General features: G+C 45.8%; 1 protein-coding gene across 2 annotated transcripts in view; it reads right to left on the bottom strand.

The window, feature by feature from the left end:
- The window catches only part of SH3GL1 (SH3 domain containing GRB2 like 1, endophilin A2), a 105,481-nt gene that overhangs the window by 18,777 nt on the left and 66,839 nt on the right, over positions 1 to 19,865 (bottom strand). For both annotated transcript variants that reach the window (XM_069216497.1, XM_069216498.1), the window contains exons 2-5: positions 8,094 to 8,162; positions 7,424 to 7,496; positions 6,537 to 6,680; positions 5,417 to 5,550 (exon numbers count right to left, since the gene is read on the bottom strand). In XM_069216497.1, coding sequence (XP_069072598.1) covers positions 5,417 to 5,550; positions 6,537 to 6,680; positions 7,424 to 7,496; positions 8,094 to 8,162 — 420 coding nt within the window. The remainder of the gene's footprint in view (positions 1 to 5,416; positions 5,551 to 6,536; positions 6,681 to 7,423; positions 7,497 to 8,093; positions 8,163 to 19,865) is intronic.

Here is a 19,865-nt window from a genome sequence, read left to right as displayed (position 1 = left end):
ACTGCTGGTGACTCCAAGGAGCCTGCCCCCCTACGTACCTTATATCCGGAAGATCAACCCTGTAACTCAATTGCAAGTATCCCTATGCAGTGTATGTTTCTCCCATAGGATAACAAACGGGTTTGAGGTTCATGTCTCAAATGTGAGCGCTGTATTTTCTGTAACTTTAAATATTGCTAACTCAAAAAGTACTTACCTGATCTCGAAGATCTTGGTGTCTAATTTAATATAACCACCTATGTTATTTTTCTAATTTGGTCTTGGGTTTCTTCTTGAGTGTGTTCAACAAATGCTTAACACTACTGTCTAGGAAGCCTAAACTGCTTGCTCATACTATCACAAAGAGAGCATTTGGGATTATTAATTTAAACCCTGTAAGCGAAGAAGGGTTGAGTGGACTATCTGCATGCTGTAACCCTACATAGATGGCCAGCTTCCTATCCTCATTATGTCCTGCACTGGGCCAGTCTGTTCCCTTCCTACTCATAGTCTTGAGCCAGTGCAGCCAGTTTAATGTCGCAGGAACTTCGGCTAGCCTAAAGACTTCAGATGCTCTTCCTACTAGGATGCTGCCATAGCACAACCTGGGAAGCCCCTGTATATTCATTTGCTTCATCATTTTAAACGTGTATTATTTTTTTTCTTTTAAATGGCATGAGATTTTGGTGAGACACACAGATATCTTGGTGCCTGAAAGTGTACACTGCACAAGAACTGGGCACTTCCTACTTGTGGAGTCACACCTAACAAGGAGGGTGATTGTGATGAAACATAGGAGACAAACACTCAATGAAAGGTTATTAACCTAAAAAATACTACAGAAAGATAATCTTACTCAGACTCATCACTGTTACAATAATTACCGCCTGTCACCCACATAGACCTCAGAAAAAAAAAGCATTTTTTGCTTGTTTTTTTAACTTATTTCATGATATTTTTCTTCTTCTACATGTACGAAAAAACTTTTCCAGGTTTATTTATGAAAGTAGAACCACTTATACATATAGATGTTTGCACTATACATTTATCTCACTTCATGAACCATACATCTTATCTCACCCCTCCAAATATAATACTAGTCCATGTCAATTCAGCCATTCTCAGCCGTTTTCGGAATGCTACAATACAGAACATATGGTCGAGCAACACAGTAGTGATTGCACAGTGGTCCATCGCAGCTGTGTAACACTTGAATACAGTAGTAATGGGCAAGTCCGTCCGTATCAAGCACAATGCATAGTACATTCACTTTTAACAATTTAACTATGGTACTGTAATGCATATTACCAGATACAAATGTTTAGAGATGACAACTGCTGCATACCACCGGACCAGTCTACAAGCATGTATGAAAAAACTAACAAATAAGAACCTAAAGAAAATAAACTTTCAATCTGCAGTCACTAGTGAGACTGTGACTGCCTAAAAATCTGTGTTAATTGATTATGGCTTTCTTTGGGTCTGAGAATTTGGCTTTTATGCTGCGTCAGGTGTGCCACCAGCCACCAACATGTAAAGAATAGGAGGGTCAAACATCAATCTGAGGTACCCTTTTTTCCTGGTACCTGCATGGATATATCAAATATTCATAAGCTTAAACATAAATGCCCAAACAGGGGAGATGCCAACTGGAGGTACCCAACCAAACGGATTTAAAAAGGGACGCCTTGCCCACCTGGGTGTCAGTGCATCTAATCAAGCCCAAACAATAATGCAACTGTGTAGGCGTGACCCCAACCATCAAATCACTGGTTTATAAATATCAGCAAAACTAACAACGTGAAACAGTGTCCCTTTAACAGCCTTAAGCCCCCCACCCACTTACCACTTGGATAGAGATTGCACACTGACTGACTGACTAGATGGTCGTCTGCACTGGACAGTGACTCACCCCTTATATTCAGAAATTCCAGATCTCTGAAAGACCTTTAAAGACCCAACGTGTACAAATCGTGTTTTTCCAGTGTTAATGAGCTATGGGAGAACGAATTGGCAAGATCCACGGACTGATTGACCTAAAGGTTTGATACAGCTTTAAAATAGAAACATGTGGTGTGTTCTCATCTACCCACCGTGTGTCTACAAAATAGTGTCTAGGGATGATCATCTGAGAAAGCATGCATTTCAACATTCTCTCTTGGCAAACTTCATCACAATCAGAGAAGTCATTTCTGGAACAGAAACCTGTGATCAAATTTACATTTCACATACACATCTCAATCTCTATATGAAATCATGACTGGGAGCAACAGAACAAATAGGCTTGATCGGGAGAATTGCTATAGAAAGTTGAGTGCTCCGGTAAGAATGATTTCCAATAACTGGCAAGCAGCCAATGTCCAGTTCTTTCAAATTCCAAAAGGGGCTCCAGCACCCAGCTGCCAGATGTAATATTCTCCCATCGGGGATAAATAACAAGGCAATGAAAAGAGTCACTGCTTGGGATCTACTGGTTCTGAGGCAAGAGGATGGCTGTTTGAGCTCCTCGTCGGTTGCAGAAGAATTAAGACAGAATGTGAATTCCTTTGGCCAATGTCTCTGCTTTAGGAGGTTTTCACTACATTGAAAGTATGGCTGGCATTGTTTTAGGCTCTTTGCCCACCTTCATTTTTTCAGTTTTGTTATTTATTGTTTGGCACTCGTACGCCTTATGAAATCAGAGATTGCAAGTTAGCAAGCCTCTTTTGAGCCCACAACGTAAAAGCTGAATTCTTAATCCAGCAGTGTCCAGACTTCCCACCCCAGGTGATAGTTGTCAGCTCGCCTGGTCAGCCGCACCACCTCCTGACCAAATGACTGCATGTAAAAGATCTTCCTTCGAAGAGCAGCAGCTTTTCAACAACATGTTTTAGGCTGACAAAAAGGACCATCCTGCTTTGTCACAACGTTATGGTCATGTCTGCAGAAACATACAAGTTGCATAAGTTGCTAAAATTGAGATCATCCAAAATTCACACCTTTCTGTTAACATGTGCTCAGCTCTCCTCACCAGGAGGGATGGTGACATCTGTACGTCCGAGGTACACCTTGGCAACGACTAGTCAGCTGGATGAGAATCACTAAGAAACAGCACCTATGACCTTAAAATCATAGCAGGGAGAGGGTTAGAGGCTGGTAAACTGCCAGTATATCAGCACAAAAGTTGTTAAAGCCATTCTGACAGGGGAGGCAGATACGGGGATCCTGGCATACACCCTCTTGCACTGAGGCAGATTCAGGAATCCTGGCGTACACCCTCTTGCACTGAGGCAGATCCGGGGATCCTGGCGTACACCCTCTTGCACTGAGGAAGATTCAGGAATCCTGGTGTACACCCTCTTGCACTGAGGCAGATTCGGGGATCCTGGTGTACACCCTCTTGCACTGAGGCAGATTCGGGGATCCTGGCGTACACCCTCTTGCACTGAGGAAGATTCAGGAATCCTGGTGTACACCCTCTTGCACTGAGGCAGATTCGGGGATCCTGGTGTACACAGTCTTGCACTGAAGCAGATTCGGGGATCCTGGTGTACACCCTCTTGCACTGAGGCAGATTCGGGGATCCTGGCGTACACCCTCTTGCACTGAGGCAGATTTGGGGATCCTGGCGTACACAGTCTTGCACTGAGGCAGATTCGGGGATCCTGGCGTACACAGTCTTGCACTGAGGAAGATTCAGGAATCCTGGTGTACACCCTCTTGCACTGAGGCAGATTCGGGGATCCTGGCGTACACCCTCTTGCACTGAGGCAGATTCGGGGATCCTGGCATACACCCTCTTGCACGGAGGCAGATTCGGGGATCCTGGCATACACCCTTTTGCACTGAGGCAGATTCGGGGATCCTGGCATACACCCTTTTGCACTGAGGCATATTCGGGGATCCTGGCATACACCCTCTTGCATTGAAGCAGATTCGGGGATCCTGGCGTACACCCACTTGCACTGAGGCAGATTCGGGGATCCTGGCGTACACCCTTTTGCACTGAGGCATATTCGGGGATCCTGGTGTACACCCACTTGCACTGAGGCAGATTCGGGGATCCTGGCGTACACAGTCTTGCACTGAGGCAGATTCGGGGATCCTGGCGTACACCCACTTGCACTGAGACAGATCCGGGGATCCTGGCGTATACCCACTTGCACTGAGACAGATTCGAGGATCCTGGCGTACACCCACTTGCACTGAGACAGATTCGGGGATCCTGGCGTACACCCACTTGCACTGAGACAGATTCGGGGATCCTGGCGTACACTCTCTTGCACTGAGGCCGATTTGGGGATCCTGGCATAGACCCTCTTGCACTGAGGCCAATTTGGGGATCCTGGAGTACACCCTCTTGCAATGAGGCAGAGCCGATTTGGGGATCCTGGCGTATACCCTCTTGCACTTAGGCAGATTCGGGGATCCTGGCGTACACTCTCTTGCACTGAGGCCGATTTGGGGATCCTGGCATAGACCCTCTTGCACTGAGGCAGAGCCGATTTGGGGATCCTGGCGTACGCCCTCCAGCACTGAGGCAGATTCGGGGATCCTGATTTACACCCTCCTGTACTATCTGGACAATTTGCACCAACGAGGCACACCCGGTGCAGTGTCGGTTAATGTGTGTGTGGTGTGAGGTGAAGAGGGTGACGGGAAATGGATGAAGAGTATCTTACATCATGTTCACATAGCACATAGTGACTCTTGCCATTGCCTAAGTGTATAATGTTCTTGCCCTGTATAGTGCTTTAGTGTATGGTGCCTACACCCATGCATATGTACCGCACACTGCTATTCATGGTGCAGAGGGGCACGTATAAAGTTGCATGTTTTCTTCTTGCATTCATTAAGGACATTTAAATATATATAGCTGTATGTATGGAACTTCTAAATATGTAAGTAACAGTTCCAAGGTACTCCTACAAAAGCTCATGCGTTTGAACTGTGACCTAGGGATCGCTTTTTACACACAGACCCCCAGTTTAGGTTGGGAATGAAAGGCTTCCCAAACATGAATCCTCAAGTGTGCAGAAGTGTGTATAGCTGATCTTATTAGATCCCCCATGGAGATCTAGCCTGCCAGTTAATGGGATGCGTTCTTCTTCAGTCCGTGCATGTTTGAAATGAGTAACGCCCCATCCCAACTGGAACCCAATACGAGAAACCTAAGCAGCACAGCAACAGTGCTAGGAATGTCGCTACCTTCACAAGTACTGAAAATATCCATATTGTTTGCCTGTTCCAACACCGCCAACCTACTGCCAATCAGCTGCAAAATCCATGAAGCAAGTACCACGGCAGCCCCTGGTCACTTACACACCCTACTCCTGGCAGACAAGGGGCTACTGCACAACCACCCGTGGCGGTCTCCAGGGATGAGGAAGCCCTGCAGCGGCACTGACGGGATGCAGTGTCAGAGACGACGGTGCAATGAGAAGCCTTGCCGAGTTACCTGTATCTCTTTAAGATCTTTGTCACACAGGTTCTGCAGTGGGTCAATGAAGTTCTGCTTGACTTCAATATCCAACGAATCCTTTACTTCTGCCAATCTCTTCATTGACTCCCCGGCATCCAAAAGCGCATCACCTGGGGGCAATGAACAACAAATGAGCTCAAAGGGAAGAAAATGCAGCTTTACATGCGGGGTCTGAGAACAGTGAGGGTGTGTGGCCCAGAATACAGAAGTATCTCAAATCAGGTGACGCTGGTCAGAACTAGGAGCCTTAGATTCCTTAGGTCTGGAAGGACCGTGGGTGTGGCCAGGTAGGTCGCATATTTCTAGTTTCTTACTCACGGGCCATCAGACTTAGATCAGCGAGTCATTCCCTTTTCTACATCTCACAGGGTGGATCTGTTCCATATTAATAGAATGTGCTGCGCTAAATTTAAGTCACCTGCCCATGGTGTGTAAGCAGAATTTGGAACACTAGTGCAGGTGGTTTCAATTAGTAGGCAAAGATGTAATTTTAGTAACAAAGGCTGAACATCTTGGATCAGAGTCACTTTTCCATACATCAAATAATACAAATGTATCTCTCTATCAACTTCAGCAGAGGTTAAAAGGATTAGCAGAGAAAGAACTCCGCTCTTCCTAAGGGAGGGTTTCTGCTATGGAGTGAAGCAGTCTGCAGAAGTAAATCTTGCACTGTCCTGAATTATATCAAGCACAACATAAAATGAAAAAATAGCAAAGCTGCCCCAAAGCGAGACAATTACAAGAATGATTGGTTGGACGGAAGTGAAGGACATTGATAAAGGGCATTAAGGCCTCACGATCTGTGAAAAATGAATTGAAATTGCACGGGTTAGAGCTGAAATACCTGGGAGAAGAGGAGCGCCCTGCACACAATCCCACTGTAGGAGATCTTCTGCGTGCGTAGTGTTGTGCGGAAAAAAGGATGGGGCGTGAGGCTGAACTTAGGCCTGTGTGTGAAGCGTGCAAGATAATGGTGGTAGTAGTCGGATCTATGGGTATCAGTGAGGGGTATGAGGGAGCAGAGGATCAGGGGGCAGCCACCGATCATCCAAGCAAACTTTCCAAAATATGTGCCAGAGAACTGGAAGATACTCACCGAACTTGGAGTCCTCCCCCAGCTCCTTCCCAAACCGAATCATGCTCTCCCCCAGGAGCCCCTCTGGCTGGGGGTAGCCAGGGTTCTTCACTTGCCCTCGAATCTTGGAGACCGTGTTCAGCATTGAGAGTTTAGCCCTGGATGCTGACAAAAGAAGAGGCACATTCAGGATGCAAGAGGCCACGTAATCCCAGAGGAAAGAGGAAAAGTGAGAAGAGAGGTGAAAAGAAGCAAAGAGTAAGACTGGGAAGGAGCCAGAGAAAGGGAGTGAGCAAGCAGACTGGAAAGAGGTAGGGTACAGGGACACCAGCGGTGAGAAACAGTAAATGTTTCAGATAAAGTGAAAGGGAGCTAAGCACAGTGGAAAGCAAAACTCGAAAAATAGAACTCCATTTCCAGTCTCCTGTGCCCCCTCATCATTTTAGTGACTTGCTTAAGCTACAGGAATCAGAGGGAAGACTCTCCACTTTTACATTTGGAAATCACCCCACCAACTTCTAAAAGAAACTCCAACCATCACACCCACCCTCCGGCGGACAGTATTAGCACCCAGCTTAGGTGTACTCAAACTACCCCTTCCAGATGTGGCTAGCCCTTGGGTACAGCAGTAAGACTAAAAATAAAAGGAAACAAAATCACCCCAAATAAATTTCACCCCGCAGAGGACTCTGACCACTCAAATATACTCCAACTCCTTCGAAGAAATTCCCAATACTCAAAGAGAAACCTATATAACGATCCCAAACTTAAAGGACTCTGCTCCATGGGACACGTTCCGCACTCCGTGCCAGAGAGAACATTTGGCCCCAACTCGAAGAACTCGACACAGATTCCCCCAAGGGCCACTGCCCGCCGAAGATACAACACACAGTGTAGGAAGCACTTACCTGGGTTTGGCTGGAGATACTCAATGGTTTTTATTAACACTTCAGACACTGCTTTGCTGGTCAGGTCCACTTTCTACAACAGAGGGTAACAGAGTCTTATTTTTATCAACAAATGCTTATAAACGTATGTTAAATATTTATACCCTAGCCACGTTTAGTCAAAAACAGGGAAAAAAAGAAACCATTTCAGGCATGAAATTCACAAACCTGGCCTGTTCAAGGGGCGTCGCGGACATGGTACATAAACCGTGCTTGTGTACGTTAAACACCCCTATTACTAAACTGGATATTCTGCAAGATTACTCCAGCAATAACAGAATTCACACCACAGGCACTGAAAGCCGAAAATGAAGTATGTTAAAAAAAAATCATCAATATATAGGGATAGAGAATTTACTCTACAAACAAGTGTCTCGAAGGGCTCCTGCAACAAGCACACATCAATCTATTTTTGCAGCTATCTGGACCCAAGCAATTTATAGGTCTATACAGCTTCTAAGTTACTGCCATGAGGTGCCCCTTATAGTGTTTATAGCTCCAGAACCACATAGGGGTGGGACGGCACATGCATTCCTGCACTCGTTTCACTAGAGGGGTCTCAAGGCAGCCTCTTGAAGAACAAACCCTATGATGGGTGCGTAGTCCCAGTACTGGCGAATGGCATCTTTACCTTCTCCATTTCTTTGAAGTCCTCATCCAGCTTGGTCCCTTCGGCTCCTCCAACCTTCTCACTGACGAGCTGCAGAGAGCAGAGATATGAGAGTGAGGCTATGGTCTGATCCTGTGTTCTGTGCTACAGCTACTTGTCAGGATCCATCCCATCCTGGTTCTCTACCCAGGAAGATTGACCAGTTTACGAAACAGACCAAAGAGCAGCCTAACCTTCAAGCACTACTGCTTGTGGAGTCACTAGGACCTTGTTTTTAATGCTTCGCATCTTATTCTAAATGCAAACAGCTCCAGCCTTAGCAGACTCAGTTTATACAGGCTAAGCAAGTCAAAAGATGTAAAAATAACTGAAAGCGGGGATAGGGTAAGAGAACATTTATTTCAAACAGTGGGTTGTGGGATCTACACAACAAGAATCATTTGTCGGCAAGACACCTCATTTAATAGCTCCGCAATCTCAGACAATTGTATTTGGCAGTGTTCAAGCACTGCACTCCTAAAATATGTCAATTCGTTTTCACTGTTTGAAATCTGGCACACAACTTGCCCAGGTTTCAGGAACTGTCGCTGTACAACGTTTCACATACTTGATTTTGACCCTCTTGCAACAAGCCAAGTTGTGATTTCTCAAAATTGCAGCTTGGAGAAACAGAACTTCCTATCCTACTCGGGAATGTTTATCAGTCATGAAAGCAGAGTTAAACTAGATTATTCAGGGACTGCGTTTACTGCAAAACTTTCTAAAAAGAACTGCATAGACACTATGCAGGCTTGGTCTGGGTGATCTATTCTACTATAATGCCAACCCTTCAGCTGGTGGGAGAATCCAATTACAACCAACGTTCATTTTAATGTGAAAAGAGGCCAGGACTTTTAAAAGTACTGACCATGGGGAACAAACCACAGGCGACCTTAGCTTGCCACAGATCATCTGCACAAGGTCCAATGACACCATCTTAAAATCAAACCACGTGGCAAAAACACCCATGAAACCTGCAGATCTGGATTTACAACAACATTGGAACATATTCTTGTCTTTCTTTTGCAGCAAGGATTATGCCACAGTCTTGAACCCATAAATAACACCGCTGACTTCCATCTCAATGCAGTTCCCTGTGAAAAAAGCAGTTACTAGCCGTAGGCAACCTGCCGCACAAAACACAATACAAATATTTGCCACTCGTGCCAATGTATCTTTAGTTGTCACCGCTAGGACTTCCACATTCTCACGTCTTCCATTATCCCCGTGATACGCATTCTTGTGAGCACAATCACACACATTAAGTTCCTAGAAAAGCCTTTAAGTATGAGTAGAAACATTCCTAACCTGAACTGACATCCACTCTGTCTCTAAGCAAGGATGGGCTTTCCTGTGTATTCTATATCTAATGAAATACTTATCTCTGTGACTGTGCAGAAGTGATTTAATTCATTTCTCAGTGTTTGCAAATATCTCGTCTATATGGAGTAGCATTTAATTCTTGGAAATTAGGTCCTTTCAAAGTTCTTAGGGCCACATCTACAAGAGGGAACAGATAGACATTCCACTCAAATGTTAGGAATACTGTTCTGCTTTGCTGATGTGTCCCCCATATCAAGGAACACACAGGGAAGGTGCCATCACCGGGCCACACACACAGGTGTTAGTCCATCCATGGGCATGAACAGTACATACTCAAGAAGTGATGTCAGAAGAAGGAAGAAGCACGCGAATTCCAACACATTCTCCCTCTTCCCAGTCTACCTTAAGAACAATTTACGCATGTGCCACGTGTTTCGCTGGAATGTCTGCCCACGTCCTAATCACAGAGCCAGGAGGTGGCAACGCTAACTGCCTTCCACCCAGAGTGAGTCACTGCTCCCTCTGATAATTACAATCATGTGTCTCACAGCGAAAAGGCCCGCAGAGACGTATGTGGTTCAGGAGCGCCTCCCATTCTGTGCAGTATTATTTGTCAGGTCCCTTCTTCCCGTGTAGGTCACTCCACCCCAGAAGCAGTGCCACTTCTCCATTCAACGGATGGTAATGTTGGAAAGGACTTGGTGAATCATCACAACCCATCTTTATAGTTAGACCAGCCTGGCTGGCAACTCTACACCGCTTCGGTCATACATCCTGGCAGCCCTCTGCTCCAATGTACACATGGATGGATACTGAAGTCTGCGGATATCAGAACCATGTGACGCACTGTTGACAAAATAAGCAGCAGAGGAGATAATACGGCACACCATGCGGCACTATCATCTAGTTACTTGAAGGGGGAAGTGACGCAGATGCAAAGGTGAACCAATGCATATAGAATGTGTAGGGCAGAGATGTTTTGTAAGAAAAAATATTCACATTGTGATTAACCTATTCACAATGTTCCCTACTATGATTCTGTATTGCGTGACGGCACATTAATTTGTTTCAACAGCATTTCCTTCCTCCCAGGGCTAAGTTTGTGTAAAACATTTGCAGCATTGCACTTAGTAGAAACCATGCTTACACATACATTCTCTTGTAAAACAGGTGCTCGTCTGCAAGTGGTACTTTATTTTACAACTTCACTTCACGTTCACATGTTTGGTGTTCACACTACAAGGTCTCTGGGCACACCTTGTACCTTTAGGAACAGTCTTTTCAACATTCAAGACATTAGTCCTTAAAAACAGATGCATGGGATTCTAAACCAAGTTTGAGGAAAAAAATAAGCAAACTGGGGAACAGAATCAAAAACAACATTTGACTGGCAATGTGCAATGCAGGAAGGTGCAGAACAGCCTATGCCACTCTTTAGGAGCCGCCAGGGAAATGGGGCAGCACTTTTCCACCTCCGGAGTTACAGATTCCAGGAGCACAAGTAACTCAGTGCGTAGCGAAAATCCAGTCCAGTGACCAGTGTCCGTGGACTCCGAAGATTCCACTAAGGAACGAGGAGGTACCAGGAGAAAAACTGAAATGCCGGATGAGATTCCCAAAGTTTATTCCTCATTTGGCTCAGTCTTTCATCTGGAAATTGTGGCTGCTTAAGTAGCTAACATCTCTCGGTGAAAGTAAACAGATCAGTGGTATTTCCTCCGACATCTCCAGGTGAAAGTAAACAGATCAGTGGTATTTCCTCGGACATCTCCAGGTGAAAGTAAACAGATCTGCGGTATTTCCTCGGACATCTCCAGGTGAAAGTAAACAGATCTGCGGTATTTCCTCGGACATCTCCAGGTGAAAGAAAACAGATCTGCGGTATTTCCTCGGACATCTCCAGGTGAAAGTAAACAGATCTGCGGTATTTCCTCGAACATCTCCAGGTGAAAGTAAACAGATCTGCGGTATTTCCTCGGACATCTCCAGGTGAAAGTAAACAGATATGAGGTGTTCCTGCCACATCTCCAGGGTAAAGTAAACAGACGTAAACAGATTTGGTGTTCCTGCAACATTCCCAAGTGAGAACAAACAGATGTGCGGTGTTCCCGCTACTCCTCCATGTGGAAGTAAACAGATCTGAGGTGTTCCTGCCACATCTCCATGTGAAAGTAAACATTTGTGTGATGGTCCCGTGACATCCCCATGTGAAAGTAAAGAGATCTGCGGTGTTCCTCTAACATCTCCAGGTGAAAGCAAGCAGTTGTGCGGTGTTCCCGCTACACCTTCATGTGAAAGTATACAGATGTGTGGTGGTCCCGTGACATCTCCATGTGAAAGTATACAGATGTGTGGTGGTCCCGTGACATCTCCATGTGAAAGTATACAGGTGTGTGGTGGTCCCGTGACATCTCCATGTGAAAGTATACAGGTGTGTGGTGGTCCCGTGACATCTCCATGTGAAAGTATACAGATGTGTGGTGGTCCCGTGACATCTCCATGTGAAAGTATACAGATGTGTGGTGTTCCCGCTACACCTTCATGTGAAAGTATACAGATGTGTGGTGGTCCCGTGACATCTCCATGTGAAAGTATACAGATGTGTGGTGGTCCCGTGACATCTCCATGTGAAAGTATACAGATATGTGGTGGTCCCGTGACATCTCCATGTGAAAGTAAACAGATTTACGGTGGTCCCGTGACATCTCCATGTGAAAGTAAAGAGATCCGCTGTGTTCCTCGGACATCTCCAGGTGAAAGTAAACAGATCTGAGGTGTTTACGTAACATCTATAGGTGAAAGTAAACGGATCCGAGGTGTTCCTGTGCTATAGCCAGGTGAAAGTAAACACGTGGTGTGTACGCGGTGGCAAAAGTAACTCAGCCACAGTAGTTCCTGGCGCACAAGGGAGCTACATGATACGAGGATGAGCTCCTTAGAAGGTGGAAGGATGCAGCCACTCACAGTAAAGTCAACCAATGGGTGGCGTGGACTAGCCAACGCCCCATGCTGTAAGCTGCAGAGTGTGTAACTGAAATGTCATTACACAACAGCAGACTCATGGGTGGGCAGCTGTAAGCACCAATACGCAGGCATCGGAGGTGTACACACATCATTTTAGTACCCAAAGAGACTGCAGCTATGTCCCAAGCTTGCTTTGTCTCTCATGTTCAATCATCTAAGTCTAACCCCCACCCCTGCACCCCCTACAGCACGTAAATCACCTGACGAGTGCAAGGACCATCCGTACACTAATGTACTGTGGGCCGATGGATGGAATCCAACCCCCCACTAAAGTGCAGGGACTTTAACTAAACCAACATATCAGGACACCATGGATTGAGTACAATTATTTGGTAAAGGGCAAGACCACTTCTATACCAACTGACATACGTGCCACCCTGCGCTTCCTTGCACACCATGCTCTTGGACATGTCGACACTCCACCCTTACCTCTGACCACCACACAAACACACCTGCTACTGCGCAGCTACACTCACCCTCTCAGCACAGCTTGTACCTCACTCCCCACAGCTCCATACAACATCTAAAACATGTCATGCGTTCACGTACTTCATGCGGTTGCAGCTACATACCCTAATACACCTCTTTTTTGAAGCTTCATACATCATTTACGCTACACTCCTATGTAACTCCACTTGGAGCCGCAGCAGATCCACTTGGATGAGCGCCCCCCAAAATGGGGGAGCGCGGCCCCTTAGAAAACGGGACCGCCGAGGCCCAAGAACCCCTTCGCACTAGTGGTGCGATGGGCTGGCCTGTTACTTCCGCCCCCAAGCCTCGCGAGGTGTGGGGGCGGAAGTTTAGGAAGGTGAATGTTTCGGCTGCACCAGCTCCGGTCGGTTCTAGCCGCTGCATGCCAGTGGGGGGCTACATAAGCGCCCTCCCAGGAAGGCTCGGCCTTCTTGCATTGTGGCGGCTGGAGTGGCGGTTCAGGACAGGAAGGGATCCTGTCATAAGTAAATGATTTATGGTTACTGAAGATATCTTATGGATGTGATTTATGTTTTTTGTAAATATGAAAAGTTTATTTGAAGTGATTTATGGTGAATTTATATGTATAAATATCATAAATATCTTGTAATAAAAACTTCTTCCAACCAATAAGTTTGTCGGTCTACGTATGGCTGGTGGTGTGGGGGTGAGGGCTTGCTGGCGGTCTCCGGGTTCTAACCAACCATGTCCTTTTAGCAAGCTTCCCATCCTCGCTGGCCACCATCCTACTTGTGCCTGCACAGCAGGGCTGTTCATTGTAGCATTCCTACTGACCCCGAAGGAACTATAGGTACCAGCAACCTTAGCTAAACAGTACGGATTTAATTACAGTCACGGTTCCAGGAGCTCGCTTTTCTGGTTTAGTCTGAAAATTACTCACGAGAGACTGGACCTGATCACAATCCAGTCACGGCCTTGTTCATTCCTTTCCCTCCCTGTACTCTCTTTGCAGCTGTTTGTTTCACCAGTCAAATATTTACAAAAGGCGGGATATCAACTTGTACATAAAATGCCTGTCCTCCCAACAGAGTACAGATTGAGCCAAGAGTGGCACATGACCCCACAGGGTAAAGAATAAGAACTGAAGTATGATAAACCTAATCGCCACAGAAAGGCTGTAAAATAGCAAAAGGAGTGAATATATTGTTGGGTGGGGATCCCTTTCAATTACAGGGCATCGGCCTCGAATCAGGGCAACACCAAGGGTTTGGGAAACAAGAGAGGGGTGTGGCCTAAAGCTGGGGACACAATGTATCTGCTACTTGAGATAGTAGAAACAGATGAAAATATCACAGTCTGATCCAGGCACACAGAGGGAAGACAAATATGCAACCAGCAGAGGACACCTTTCTCGACTATCAAGGGACAGGGAAATGGATAGAAGCTAGCAAGAGACACCAAGTGCATCTACAGAGAGCAAAGGGATCATTCAGGAGAAAACGAGTGTCACCAAATAGGTCTACAAAGGTGAGGTGAACAGCTAGCGCTGGTAACAGTACAATGAAAGAAAGGGAAGGCAATCACTGGGAGATGGCAGAGGGCTCCCTGCTCACTGAGACCAGGGAATGGCAGGGCACCGAGTACTGCAGAGCACAGGAAGAATGTAAAGAGATCGGAAGGGAGCTAGATCCACCCCGTGAGAAGGAATCGCGAGAGCTTGCAGGGGACATTGTGATCTTAGCAATGGACAACTCGCCTTACGTGAGGGTGAAATCCACACGGAGCCACACAGAGACTGATCCTTCACCTCCGCTACATCAGAACTGGAACCCCCGGCTTCACCAATCTGGCTTCGCAAAAATCAGGAAACCGAGTACTTAGGATTAAGGGAGCAGGCATTTGGCACCATAGCATGCCAATCTGAGGGATGCCCTCTTTTCTAATGATTTTTTCAATTGGACCACTGAATTGAATTCAAGTAAAAAACCTACCACTTCTGGGAAATGTGAACCATGTTTTTTCCTTTACACAGAGGTTACTGTTACATAAACTTTAAAACTGCACTAAAGTCACCAACCCAGAAGGGGTATTTCAGTTGTTTTTCAGTTTATTTTGATTTAGTCAATTCATAAAACACCAAAAAGTTATAAAAAGCAACACTATAGCATAATAAATAAAATATAGTGCCATAAATCACATACATGGTGCCAGGTAAAGTAAAAATAAAAAGATAAAAAGAAAAGAAAAGTTAATGCACTAACTTAAGACAACTAGATAACAGTCCATCTTCAAGCTCGTTTGAGGACACTGGCATAAAAAGAATCCTTCAGGTCAATCAATCACATACATAATGCCAAGTAAGAGACAGTGCAACAACTTAAGGCAAACAGAGTAAAATACCATCTTCAGACTTATTAGGCACACTGACATGCAAAGTCCACAAAATCCTGCAGTTCATAAAATAAGTAAGACAGCAGCAACAATCCGAGAGAAGTGAAGTAAGGTGCAGCTGTCAAAAGGCAAGACCAAACTATAAAAGGATTGCACCGATTAACAAATACTGTGGAATCTGTGTCACTGCTTACTACAAGTGGAGTGGTTATGAGTAAGCCAAGCAGCGTGTAGAAATTTCGCCACCGCAGTCACAATCAATTCTCTCGTATCAGTGTGTATTTGTATCAAACAGGGACAAATCGAGCAACTCCAAGGAGCTTACATATAGGTTTACGCCACTTTTTACGAGTAGGTGCATACGCGGGACAGAGGAAAACAACGTTTTATAAAGTTTCCTTGACTGTGGTGCAGGAGAGGCACTTACTGGTGCTACAGTATTCCTCGCCCCATCTGGCACAGAACCTGTTAACAGGGAAAACACCTTGCCCCCATTGTAAGTAAAGCTGTTAAGGGATGCATCCTGGGACAACATCAAGATGTGGTTCATATACAGGGTAATCTTTATACCTAGAAACAGGTCAGTTAAACTCCCTGCCTTTACCCCCTTGAGTTCACGCTACCAGAGATGTTCTTTTAGGAGTTTTTTTGTTTGATTAAATCAAGATGTGCACAACTCACATGGCTTGATCTTGGTTGTCCCAGATGGAGGGGAAGCCAATCTCAAAGAGCCCAGACTTAATGTATAAAAACCAAGGTATTTTCTCCCAACCTGGAGTTCCTAGAAGAGCCTTAATCGTGACTCTGGAAGAGTCCAGTTTATTTGTGGACCAGATCCTATGTCAATACAAGATGGTTTGGAGCATCACACTAAGGTTAATCCGGAAGACACCAATGTCCATGTGTTGGGGAAGGAGAGGGGTACTCTGTGGAAGGTTGAGAAAGCTCCTGACAAACCAGTTTTCAGGTTTGAAGGGGGTACTTCTATTAGCTCTTTCTTGTCAAAGCCCCGGCACCGATCCAACTCACCTTTATTTTAAAGCAGGCTCTATAAAGATAGGTTTCGACAGAGCGCTTAACATGAGCAATTTGAGTCTGCTAGAGTTTAGAACCTGCAGACAGATGAAATGACACATGGTGTTCGCCCCTTAAGCACCCAGGCTGGGACAGAACCCTTCTGCAGAGGTGCTTAGAGCCAGCTATTATAATTATTAAAGAAACAATGGTCCCTAATCATACCCATAGACACAGTCCAATCAACAGAAGATATATTTTATGAGCAAATGAATTACACAAAGAAATGTAAGTGGGAAAACATGTTCAATAAGAACAAGGTGTACAGGTGCTTAGAAACCCAGCCTGTTAACTTCAACATTACCCTATCCCAATTCTCCTTATGGGTTGACGTGACTGTTATTTTCACCACTGTCCAGCTATTAAGTTTATTGGTTGTGTACTACTATTAAGGTACCAGCACTTTTTGAACTTTTTGCTGCTCATTGTCAGTCCGTATTAATGTAATTTGCCTTACATGCTCATTTCCCCAAGGCTTATATTTATTTTAGTCCTGATGATTATCCTAGTATTGCTAAAAGGATCAAAATGTCATTGACTGACATCTTGACCCTCTGTGAATTGTTCATTATATGTATAAAGGCTATGTGGTGTCTTTGTTGAATTGTGTCTTATCGGATGTATTTATTTTTGTCATAAATTTGTCTGAGTCTGTTCTTATTAAACATGTTTTCCCACTTACATTCATTTGTGCCATTTGGTGTGGTGTACATTCGTTCAATAGTTCACGAAATTATTAGAATAATATATATTGAAAATGTTTCAAAAGGTTAATTTTAGAGACACCCTGATGAATAAGTTCACAAACTGCAGAATCTAAACTCTAACTTGAAATTAACAAAAAAATGTATCTGCTGAGAAAGTGGTTTCCTAGCACTCAGACTTGCAGTTCATAATCCACTGGAACCAGCACTTCACTTGTAACACTGATCTGGGTAGCAAAAGGTGAAAATGTTTGCACCACCAGCCATTACATGAAGGGAAAGTTTGTGAACCACACAAGTCTGCGAACACATGTCATGTCCATGTCAGGGCACACCTCAACAACAAGGGACAAGGTCCCAATGAAAGTCTTGAAAATACCCTTTCCTACAGCAGAACAAGTATTGGAAAAGTCAAAAGGTCATACCCTTGGTACCTTTTGGCTTTGCCGATGCTCTTTTGAATGCTGTATAGCACGATCAGACAAAAGTAGAAAAAAATGCAAGATGACACAGTAGCTTCATTTTGTGGGTGCCATTTTTTCATTTAACGATCCAACATGGACAAATTAATTGACAAAAAAACCTCAGAACTAGTGACCCCCCCCTTTTTTTTTTTCGTTTAAAGATGGAGGGGCTGACAGCAAATTAATGCATGGCACTACCCCCCTCCCCTCCACCCCACCAAGGGCTGCTCCCCACCCCCACAGGCCCCCTCCCTATAGCATCTAATGATGTCAGCACAGATGTTAGACATGGCTGAGGACGTAAGGCTTCAGACACCCTGATTTCACCAGATGTGCTCTCTGGTGGGCCTAAAGAGTGAATATTTTTCTGGGGGAACGTGAACCATGCCATTTCGACAGAGAGGTGCTGTTTGCTCCTCATCAAAATAGACCCCAAACTTGGGGCTCTCGCCACTTCACAGGCAGGCCGAGTGGCTCAAGGGGGGCTGTCCAGGAGTTGGGCAAGTTCCTCCAGACCTTCAACTCTCTGGACAAGGCACAGACTTCAATCAAAATAATCTTCACCCCCCCAGGGCTTTCACCAGGCCTGGTCGTGGCAGGGGGCACTCAATCGGCCACGCACAACACCCAGTCTCTGGCAGAGGACAAGGTCACAAGGGGGGGGGGGGGGGCAATACCAAGACACCTCCAAGTTTGGAACCTTCTACCCCACCGGACCCCATCCTAAGTTCAGAGAGGCAAAAGATGTCCCTAGAGTTGGAGGCTCCTACGGCTCCTCCCAAGGTAGGTGGTCCACTCTTTCCCTCGACACTCTCGGGGGGAGGGAGGGGTGGGGCAGGCTCTGACATTTCCTCTGCAACTGGGTGGCCCTCACCACTGGTGATGGAAACCGTCCAAGGGTTCCATATAGAATTTTTAGGCTCACCTGTTCAACTGCAACCTCCCACACCCATGGTATTTTCTGCCTCGGGCAAACAACTGGTTGACCTGGAAAGGGGCAATCACAAGAACATGCCCCCACGCAGCAGGGTTCCTCAGTAATCTTTTCCTGCCAGACAAAAAAAAAAAAAAAAAAGAGACGGGCAATGCCCAGTTCAACGAGTGGCTGGTCTACCGGCACTTCAAGATGGAGGGCATCCATCTACTACAGGAACAAGCGTATCGATCTCAAGGACGCATATGTAACGGTTCCAATAGCACCCCCCCCCCCCCCTGTTCCTCCAGTTCCAGTGGCAAACGTTCAATTTCACAACTCTCCTGTTTTGACTCTCGTCCGCTCCATGGTGCTTTACAAAGGTCATGCACCCAGTAGTGGGCTTCCTCAGAGCACGGGGAGTCTGTTTGATCATTTACTTAGACATTCTCCTCCTGATGGATCAATCTCCTCAGACTCTGCTATCGCACCTTCACATGGCGGTCTCCCTGATAGAATCCCTCAGATTTATCATCAACAGGCCAAAGTCTGTCCTCGAACCCACCCAGAATCTAACATTTCTAGGCTTTGTGGTGGATTCGGTACAGGTCACCCTCAGCCTTCCTTCCAGGAAGATGAACAAGATCAGACACGAGCTGCGTTGCCTGCTGGCCAAGTCAGTTTCTCTCCGCCAGACTGCAAGAGTTGTAGGCCTTTTAACTTCCATCCAGACCATATTCCCAGGCGCCCTCCATTGTCAGGCCCCTGCAATGCTCCAAGAGGTGCTCATCTCCGAAGAGACCTCACGTACTCTCAAGCAGTCCTGCTGCCAGACAAAGTGAGGGAAGAGATTTAGGGGTGCTCGACCACATGGAGGCCTGGAACAGCCGGGCAATCTTTGGTTCTCTTCCCGACCTAGTCATAAAATCAAACGCCGGTGGCTCAGGATGGGGCGCATGGTGTGGTGCGTTCTCCACAGGTCAGTGGTCTGCTCAAGAAAAATCTTTACACACCAACTGCTTCGAGCTGAAGGGCAGGATCTTTTGCAGTCCAATGCTGGGCCAAAGATCAAGCAAAATGCTGTGGCTTAGTCAAGATGGACAATGTGGCAGCTGTGAGATACATAAATTACTTGTGGATGGGGGAACACTCACACCAAGACCCAACCAACCAACCAAGTAGTGGACTGGCATTCCCGACATTTGAGAGATACCAGTCTCTGGCAACTGAAACCCTTCATCTTAAAGGCTCTTCAGGCACGCTGGGGCCAGTTTACGATTTACCTATTTGCGTCTGGTCCATCATCTCCCCAGGTACTTCAGTTGGACACCAGACCTGGTCTGGGGGTGACTGCCACAGACTTGTTCCTTCAGAACTGGAGCTCGGAGCGGGGGGGGGGTGTATTTCCCCCATTCGTCATGATCACTCG

Source organism: Pleurodeles waltl, chromosome 12 (assembly GCF_031143425.1).
Source record: "Pleurodeles waltl isolate 20211129_DDA chromosome 12, aPleWal1.hap1.20221129, whole genome shotgun sequence".
NCBI lineage: Eukaryota > Metazoa > Chordata > Amphibia > Caudata > Salamandridae > Pleurodeles > Pleurodeles waltl.
This window is presented reverse-complemented; position numbering and strand designations above follow the sequence as displayed.